Source organism: Lactuca virosa, chromosome 6 (assembly GCF_052849685.1).
Source record: "Lactuca virosa cultivar CGN04683 chromosome 6, Lactuca_virosa_CGN04683_v6, whole genome shotgun sequence".
Lineage (NCBI taxonomy): Eukaryota > Viridiplantae > Streptophyta > Magnoliopsida > Asterales > Asteraceae > Lactuca > Lactuca virosa.
In genome coordinates this window covers 178258339-178267973 of record NC_136431.1, presented here as the reverse complement: position 1 = coordinate 178267973, position 9635 = coordinate 178258339, and the positions used below count along the sequence as shown (strand labels likewise).

General features: G+C 38.9%; 1 protein-coding gene across 1 annotated transcript; it reads left to right on the top strand.

The window, feature by feature from the left end:
- Positions 1-2221: 2221 nt before the first annotated feature.
- On the top strand, positions 2222-5657 carry LOC145120142 (NADP-dependent glyceraldehyde-3-phosphate dehydrogenase-like). The gene is made up of 9 exons (XM_079055936.1): positions 2222-2791; positions 3054-3247; positions 3701-3829; positions 3908-4027; positions 4096-4232; positions 4306-4461; positions 4547-4925; positions 5034-5150; positions 5264-5657. Exons 1-9 carry the CDS (start codon positions 2647-2649, stop codon positions 5375-5377), a joined length of 1491 nt encoding a protein of 496 aa, XP_078912062.1. The 5' UTR covers positions 2222-2646; the 3' UTR covers positions 5378-5657.
- The last annotated feature ends 3978 nt before the right edge of the window (positions 5658-9635 follow it).

Sequence of the window (9635 nt, the reverse complement as noted above, 5' to 3'; positions counted from 1 at the left end):
TTGGCCATTGCTTTCTCCCCAAGTCTTGCCACTAGATGGTGACATGTGGCACCAAGTTCAGCCATTTTCACCCTATAAATAGAACCTCTTCCACCCTCATTTTCTTCACACCTTTCCCATTCTTTCTTCTCTTTACTCTCTCTCTAGAACCTCTCTCTAGCCCCGAAATCCCCCCGAAAAGTCTAGGGAACCTCCCTAGCACGAGGCGGAAGCCCCGGAGTGCTCGACGGCTCCGAGAAGAAGAGCTTTTCGGCTCGGGAACGCTGCTCCAAGCAAAGCCCGGTTTTCTATAAAACCCGCTGTAAGTGAGCTACGCCTACGCTATTTTTAATATATCGTTTATTTAATTATAGTAGCGTTATTAGGAACTTATAATAAGTACTTGGGCTATTATTATGGGTTATATAAGTATTGTTTAACGCTTATATAATAGTAATAATAGCTAGACTATTAATTAGTCTCGGCGAATAATAGACTAAACTCTAGTGGTAATAATACTAGGTTTCGTCGAAGGAAATTATTTTTAAGAAGCGAAGCGCTGTCTGAGTTCGGATTACCACCTTTTCAAGTGAGTGCATAGTTACTTTCATCTTACACATAGATATGAAGTATTTTAAATAAATTACGTGTTATGTGTGCATATTATCTGTATACTTGCTATCTATGCTGGATGAACGATTTTATACATGTTTTAAATGATTTAAACTTTATATATATATATATATCTACGAGAATATGTTGGGTAAAACATGGGTAGATGTAATAGATGGAATATGAGTTGGATGATGAGTTGAGAGGTGTTATAGACCACGAGGTAAGTGTGAGAGGTGGACGATGTGAGAATCCTTTCCCAAATGATGGCCCCGTCATCTAGCAGAGTATGGATGACAACCACAGACTATTCTAGACAGTCCAGTGGAAAACTGGCAGGCTCGCAACCTGTAGGTGTTGTGAACGATGTGTTCACCGGTGTACTCTAAAAACCCATTGACATGTATTGCGAGTGGACTCTCGAAGACGATATTGTCAATAAACGAGATAACCCTAGCAGCTGTGCTCGAAGGACAATACTGGTAGCTGCGCCTCACATAGAATGTCACAATTCTGGCAGCTGCGCCTAAGTGATAGAACTAGCAGTTGTGCTTGACAGCTGTGTCATTGACAACGATGGACTTCGTGCCGATTCCTTAGGATGATCCTTAGGAATGAATGAACGAGGAATAATTGATTCTTAGGGTAGATCCTTAAGAGTAAATAAGATAATGGGGATGGGTAACTGGGTTGATTGTTTGATGTTTAAACATAATAATTATATTATTGTGGGTTGAAAACCCTATGTACTCACCAGGTTTCCCAACCTAATATGATAATGTCTATTTGCGGAACAACCCACTCGACAATGAAATTCTCTACATGGAACGACAATGAAATTACCTATAGGGAATGACCCTGAGGGACATCATGGTGTCCGTATATAAGTTGATTTATTCTTCTCACTATGGTGTGGGGAAAATAAGTGTTTGGATCATGCATTGAATTACATAGCATAAATACATGTAAACATTTATAAATTAAAATGCCTTTGACAAATGTTTTGAAATATATATGTATCGTATCAAAATGTATGTATCTTATGAGATATTTTTGTATTACGTATTATTTTTGATGTATTTCCAAGTACATGCATTCTTAGCATTGGATTGGGATTATAGAAGTATAGAAGTCACACAAGACTTTTACGAATAGAAGTTATGACCGGGAGAACGACTACCTCCCTATAAGTTATAGTTATTGTATGTTATTTGAAGAACAATATGTATTGGTTTAGTAACATCATATTTGAGTGTATTCTAATCGTTTGGTTGTCTCATATTTGTTTTAGGTTGGTCATTTACATATGTTCGTTTATGATTTTGGCCGATTTACACAAAGGTCGTTATAAAATTTGTGCAATTTACGCAAAGGTCGTTATAAAATTTCGATAGAAGTGTTAGAATATTTTTGGATAATAGATCCAAGTGATTAACCGATTATGATGCAATGAGATCATGTATTAATCTATCTTCCAAATGTATCAAATGTGGATATAAGAGGTGAAGTGTTACGACGTTGCCCTCTCCAATCTACTAAATCGAATCTCAAATGAAGGGTTATTCAAATCAATTCCGAGCTTTGTTACCTCTATAACATTGTCCCATAATATGAAGCTGATATCTTATCCTCTTGCCCCTACGTTATCGAAGTTTGGCAATGGTTCTAACAATTGGTGTGTACTGAACTTTGCTCCTTCGATAGAATGAAACAAGATGCAAGATGCCCATGGAATATTTCTTTCCCGAGATAAAAGAAAACAAAGTCAAAAACCACACATAGAAACTATTGACGATCGTCTATTTAAAAATCCATAAAATCTGTGGAAAGGCGTACATTTGTTGGGATTTGGCGCCATCTGTTCAAACTGACGTCCGCTCTGACTTCAACCCACAGAAACCTCCCTCATTTCCTTTTTCTCCTACGAATCTTGATCTCCCCTTTAAATTCTACCTCGCTTTCCTCTCCTTCTCTCTTCCCATTTCCAAAAATAAATAGATCAAAGAAGACGCCCACAGTACGCATAGAAACTAAGAAGATAATACGAAGAACAAAATGGGAGAAAATGGAGTTTTCGCAGCTATAGTCGCTGGAGATACCTTCAAATACTACTCAGAAGGCGAATGGAGGGTTTCTTCCTCCGGGAAATCTGTTCCGATCATCAACCCAACCACCCGAAAGACCCAATTCGAAGTCCAAGGTACAATTAATATGTTGTCGATCTATTTACGTACCCATGGTTTTCTTCTTTCTCTGATTCTCTCATATGGGCATTTAAAGAAATCATGAAGTTCCCAACTTTTTAGGGATTTTGACTTTTTTGGTTATCGTGTATTTGTTACACAACATGTAATCAACAAGATTTTAACATTTTTTTTTTCAATTCATTTCCCCATACCCATAATTTAAAGAAATTTCTACGAACCTTTTAGGGATTTTGACCTTTTGTTCTTGTGATGCAGCATGTACACAAGAAGAAGTGAACAAGGTGATGGAATCAGCAAAAATTGCCCAAAAGTCATGGGCTAAAACGCCTCTATGGAAAAGAGCAGAATTGCTACATAAAGCTGCAGCAATTCTTAAAGATCACAAAAAGCCCATAGCTGAATGTCTTGTTAAAGAGATTGCCAAACCAGCCAAAGATGCTGCTACTGAAGTACGTTACATAAACCGTTTCTTAATTTCTGTGTATCTTATATGTAAACTGTTGCTTAATTTAGTCGATGAAATGATCAGTTTATGTTTTACGTCAATCCATAACATGTAAAATCACAATTTGCATCATTAGTTTTGCAGAAGAATATGGGCAAATAGGTAAATTTAACTGGAAAGTGTTATATAATATGTTCTATGTACATGAGATAAAGTTGGAAAAATGAATCATAAAAGATCGATTATCTATCGCTAGAAAAGTTATGCTTCTGCCATCTTCTAAAGAATCTAATAAAGATAGAATCTTTAAGTACAATCCATTATGACGTAAAGTGGAACAAAGATTCTCTCTTTATCTCTTGCATGCACAAAAGACATAAATGCCCTTCTCATTCTCATCATCAAAAATAGCCCTAGAAAGTAGCAAATGTGAAGTTGTAATTTTTTGATTTTGAAGATTGTGAGGTCTGGAGATTTGGTGGCATATTGTGCTGAAGAAGGTGTTAGAATCCTTGGTGAAGGAAAGTTTTTAATGTCAGATAGTTTTCCTGGAAATGAAAGGACCAAATATTGTCTAACATCAAAGGTAATTTTTCTACATTGATACATATACATAACTATAATTACATTTCTATTATATCTAAAGAAATGTAAATTATTGCAGATTCCTTTAGGTGTTGTATTAGCAATCCCACCCTTCAATTATCCAGTCAATTTGGCTGTTTCAAAGATTGCTCCTGCTCTTATTGCAGGCAACTCCCTTGTACTCAAGCCTCCTACACAGGTATGTAAATTATAAAGGGTTTGAAAACTGTTGGTGAAATGTCTAAAATACCCTTTAATCGGTTTCAGGGTGCAGTGTCTGCACTCCACATGGTACATTGCTTTCACTTGGCTGGTTTCCCAAAAGGTGTCATTAGTTGTGTTACTGGAAAAGGTTCAGAGATTGGTGACTTTCTCACAATGCATCCCATAGTTAATTGTATAAGGTAATTATTAACTTAACAGAAAAAAAAAATAATCGAAATTGTTTTCTATAAAATAATAAATATTGTTATTCAGCTTCACGGGTGGAGACACGGGAATTGCAATCTCAAAAAAGGTGTCAATGATTCCATTACAAATGGAATTAGGTGGAAAAGACGCTTGCATTATCCTTGAGGATGCAGATTTGGAATTGGCTGCATCCAATATTGTCAAAGGAGGCTTCTCTTATAGGTTACACCATGTTCTTCATCTTAAGGGCATTTTGGTCATTTTCATTCAACTAGTCTTAGGTGTTGTTTCTTTTTGACTTAATTAGTGGTCAACGATGCACGGCTGTTAAAGTTGTGTTGGTGATGGAATCCGTAGCGGATATTCTCGTGAAAAAAGTCAACGAAAAAGTCGGAAAGTTGACCGTGGGCCCCCCGGAAAACGATTGTGACATCACTCCCGTGGTTACGGAATCGTCTGCAAATTTTATAGAAGGTTTGGTTATGGATGCAAAGAAAAAAGGAGCAACATTTTGTCAAGAGTATAAGAGAGAAGGTAATCTTATATGGCCACTTTTGCTTGATAATGTCAAACAAGACATGAGAATAGCATGGGAAGAGCCATTTGGACCCGTGTTGCCTATTATAAGGATTTCTAATGTTGAAGAAGGGATTCATCATTGTAATGCAAGCAATTTTGGGCTTCAGGTATGCTTAAACCCTAAACCCTAAACCCTAAATAAGCCAGACTTAACGTGTACATTTATGATTTTTTGTATTTCATCATAAAGAAAATTTTAAATCGTGTTTCAATAGGGTTGCATATTTACAAAAGACATTAACAAAGCAATGTTGATAAGTGACGCGATGGAGACGGGTACGGTTCAAATAAATTCAGCACCGGCTCGAGGACCGGACCATTTCCCTTTCCAGGTTCATGTCAAACACAGTACAACCTGTTCTGTTCTGTGTAACAAACGGGTCCCTTTAGACCCTTTTTTTGTGCCAAGTTTGACTTGTAATGGAGCGAGTTTGTTTGGTGACAGGGTTTGAAAGATAGTGGGATTGGTTCGCAAGGAGTGACAAATAGTATTAACATGATGACAAAAATCAAAAGTACGGTGATCAACTTGCCCACTCCTTCGTACACAATGGGCTAGTAGTAGTTAGAGGGGAATGCTTTTGGTGAAGGTCGTTTGTATATAAGCTTATGTGAAGTGTTGAAGAGGGTGATATTATGGTATTATGTAATCTTGGTGTTTGAATAATGATTTTGTTAATTGGCAAACGAGAAAGTAGACTTGAACATTCGAGTTCTTCTTTTAAGGCCCTTGAGAATAATGTATCTAGCACTAGATATCACTTGTATCATCTAATAAGGGTGAGTATGGTTTGGTTTTGAAAACCAATTTATAATAATACGCCTTTTAGCTCTAAAAATTGTTTTGAGTTTAAGGTTTTTTTTAGCAACACGTAAGTTGATTCACACTGCATAACAAGAGAATCGTGTGACATGTAGATAAGACACAAACACACAACATTCCCCTTGAATCTATGTAGTGGATTTTGTCTTGTATTTCAGCTAATATTTTTGTCGACATTGTGATTTACATCATTTATGTTGGCTATAGAAGCGATACGTGGATGTCACATATAGGTATAACTTTTTTTAGGGATAATGAGTTAAAAGGGTAATATAGTTTTCGATTTGTATACATTTGGTCAATAAAAAAAAATTTCGTACACATTTGTCCCGTCAACTTGTTTAACTGTATACATTCAGTCCTTATGACCGGCAATTCCAAGTAAACCGAAAAAAATAACTTAATATGTTAATATATTTCTCACTTTGTACACATTTAGTCCTTAATTAATTTTTGCACATTTAGTCCTTAATATTTTTTTGGTGCAAAATTAGTCCTTAATGTTTTTGTAACTTCTTCATACGATCTCGAGTTTTAACGATCTTTATGTCCACACATTCGTAGTTGAATTTACTACAACTTTCGTTCATATTACTCCGGTTAAAAAGTAATATATTTTTAGTTATGATCTTTATATACATGCGTTCTTTATGAATGTATGTATGAACATTTTTTTAAAAATTGTAAATAAAAATATATTACTTTTTAAAGTGAATAATCTAAGCTAATTAGTTGTTAAGGTCTTGTGGTTTGGCCGATGTCTTGTATTTTGAACGTCGTAACTTCTTCATATGATCTTATATTTGAACGATCTTTATATCCACGCGTTCGTATTTGTAACACCTGGTATGACTTGAAACCCTCAAGAATTTACATTTTAGCATAATTGGTCCTTTAAGTACGTTGGGCGTACTTAAGTGTACGCTTAGCATACTATGCATGGTTGGTCGCGGAGGAGCTGGACGTACGTTGGCCGCACCAGCAGTACGTTGGGCGTACGTGTCAGGGGTCCAAAACCCTAATTTTCGGACATGAGGCATATTTAAGCGACCTTAAGTCCCATGGACTTAACCCTAGAGGCCTCCACAGCTTTAGAACGTCCTTCCACTCCAGAGAAACTTGTGAGACCATTTTGAGCTTTAAAGAGTGCATTTATGGCCCTTTTACTGTTCATTCCAAGAAGAAGAGGTGGTTAAACAAGCTTGGAACGAGTTGGTGCTTCAAGAACCTGCATCTTAGTCATCTTGCAAAGCTTCTGGAGGTAAAAAGCTTGGATCTTTCATCTTAAATCTTTAGATTTAGCTAAGGTTTTCTACCTTGTCCCTTTTGGTTGATTTTGGACCTCCATTTGTGAGTTAAGCAACTCCAGAAGATGGGAAAGACAGATCTGAGGTCCCTTGGTCCTTTAGAACCATAAAAATTGAGTCTTGATGGGAGTTTTGGCCTCATGCATGGGTTAAAGACCTTGGAAAGGTCTTAATGGAAGTGTTGGGTGTATATGAGGCGTGCAAGGGCATAAAGTTGCCAACTTTATGCCTTAGGACGTCTTAACAAACTTAGATATGGCTTTTGGACGTAAAGGAAACGAGTATTAAGCACTTAATGGATAAAGTGCTTAAACTGGTTGTACGCTGGGCGTAACCCAGTGTACGCCGCGCGTAGTCCCAAGACCCTAGTACGCTGCACGTACCAGGATGGTACACCGAGCGTACGCATCACAGATGTGCCGAATCTGTTTTGGGCCTCATTTGATTATTGGGCATGGTGTACTCTGGGAATTATGAGTCATATCATCTGTTATGGGCCATGGACATATTGATTGGGCTTTATTAGGCCAAGAGGCCAATTAAGGATTTTAGACTTGGACTTTGGGCCCATTAGCAAGGGATGGATAATTGGGCCTTATGGAAGGGTTTGGAGTTTGGGTTTCCCTTGGTTAATTAAAGTCCTAACATTGTTTAATATTATTATTCAGCACGGGAGGTTAGGGACCGTTAGGAGAACAACTTCTGTATTCAGCAGGCAGAGGTGAGTCTTCTCACCATACCCATGGGTCTAAGGCACCAAGGCCGGCCCATTATGTGATTATGATATATGTGTTAGTCATTATGTGTTTTGGTATGTCATGTGAATGTGTGTTTTGCATGGAAGACCTCGGGGGGAGCCCGTGGCATTGGATGTAAGACCATGCGGGGTAGCCCATGGCAGTCCTAGGTAAAGGCCATGTGGGGTAGCCCATGACATTGGATGTAAGACCATGTGGGGTAGCCCATGGCAGTCCTAGGTAAAGACAATGTGGGGTAGCCCATGGCATTCTTACAGGTTGTATGTATGCATGGATTATGTGATATGTGCGTAGCTTTAATTAGCTAACAGGATATGTGTATGTGTATTGTGTGCGGTATGCTCTGGGGAACTCACTAAGCATTTCGCTTACAGGTTGTTAATTTGTTTCAGGTACATCTGAGCCCAAGGGCAAGGGCAAGGCATGATGGCGCAACGTGCACTCTATCTCTCTTTCACTGATATGTTTTTGGGGACACTCTGATGATTTAAATAAGTTGTAATGAATACTGATTTGAAAACAATTATGTTGGGATTTCATGGTTTATGCAAATGTGTTTTATTAATTAAAAATGAAAATTTATTTGAAAACTTGGGTCATTACATGTTGGTATCAGAGCCTTGGTTTGAGAGATTCGGGCACACTCTCGGGTGTGTCAGGACTCAAACTAAGGACATGATAAATTGTTTTCAAAATAAAAGTTAAAAACTTTTAAGAAATGAAAAGAAGAGAGTGCAACGCGCGCGATCGGCTGAGCCAAGTAAGTAGTTCCCAATGTGTTAGCCATGTTATACTGATATTTGAGCTTGATGATCGTATGAGACTTGCTATGTGTATGCTTTTAAAATTGTATACGGTTAGGAGCTTATAACCTCAGAATGATTGATTTGGCCTTATTTCCTATTCCTTGTTTGGTTGTGGTCCTAGGGTAGAATCTTTTATTCGAAAGTCTATTTGGTCCTATTCTGTGTATAATTTGCATGCATAAAGGCAACCTGCTATGATTGGTCTGATTGATATGGGTAGGGCAAATCTTAGGACAACCTGGGATTCGGGTTAGGCAGTGGTTGTGGGTTATGATTTATTTTGGGACGAATTGGAGTTATCAGGTGGAGCCTTGGGGAAAGGTACAGGTAGGTGTGGAAGGTAGTATTGGGCCCGTACTACTGAAAGCACAGGACATGTACCCAGACCATTGCTAGATCTGATCACTCTAAGGAGGACCGGTGTGGGAAGATCCCCTATATATAATGTGTCCTGATTATTATGGTTTATGACATTTCAGTTCAGCATGGTGGTGACACGATTTGGGGTAGGGGGTTCAGGATCAGGGTCTGGATCTGGGTCCGGGTCTGGATCGGGCAGCGGTACTAAGCCTATTGATGAGAGACTGCGCGATATCATTGCAGCCGAGGTTACGAAGGGCATCCTTGATGCTACCCCAATCATTTTTGGGACGGTCAAGGAGGGCATTATGGAGATCATGGAGGAGAGAATCAGATCATTCAGGGCTGAGATTGCTACGGGCCAGATTGGGGCCCGGACTCCCTCGTTCCGGGAGTTCAAGGCATATGGGGCGCAGGAGTTTTTCGGGGTCAGGGGCCCCATTGTCAGCCGACGCTGGGTGGCGGATATCGAAAATGCCCAGCGCACGAGTTCTTGCCTGGATGTTGCTTCTTGCATGTTGAGAGACAGAGCTCGGGATTGGTGGGGCGAGGTTACTAGACAGGTGGGACCAGCCGGGGTGGCTAAGATGACATGGGCCGAGTTTGTTCGACGATTTGATTTGGAGTTTGCACCACCCATTGAGGTGCAACGACTAGTACGGGAGTTTCATGATTTGCAGCAGACCACCGAGACTGTGGCGGAGATCACCGTCAATTTTTGGGAACGAGCTTTGTTGATCCTACAATATGCTACCAATGTAAC

What these genes read in the sequence shown, in the direction of transcription:
- LOC145120142 (XM_079055936.1), top strand. Translation starts at nt 2,647, where the DNA reads ATGGGAGAAAATGGAGTTTTCGCAGCTATAGTCGCTGGAGATACCTTC. An exon ending in AAAGGAGGCTTCTCTTATAG is followed by an intron (nt 4,462 to 4,546) that starts GTTACACCATGT and finishes TGACTTAATTAG; the next exon opens with TGGTCAACGATGCACGGCTG. An exon ending in CAAGCAATTTTGGGCTTCAG is followed by an intron (nt 4,926 to 5,033) that starts GTATGCTTAAAC and finishes GTGTTTCAATAG; the next exon opens with GGTTGCATATTTACAAAAGA.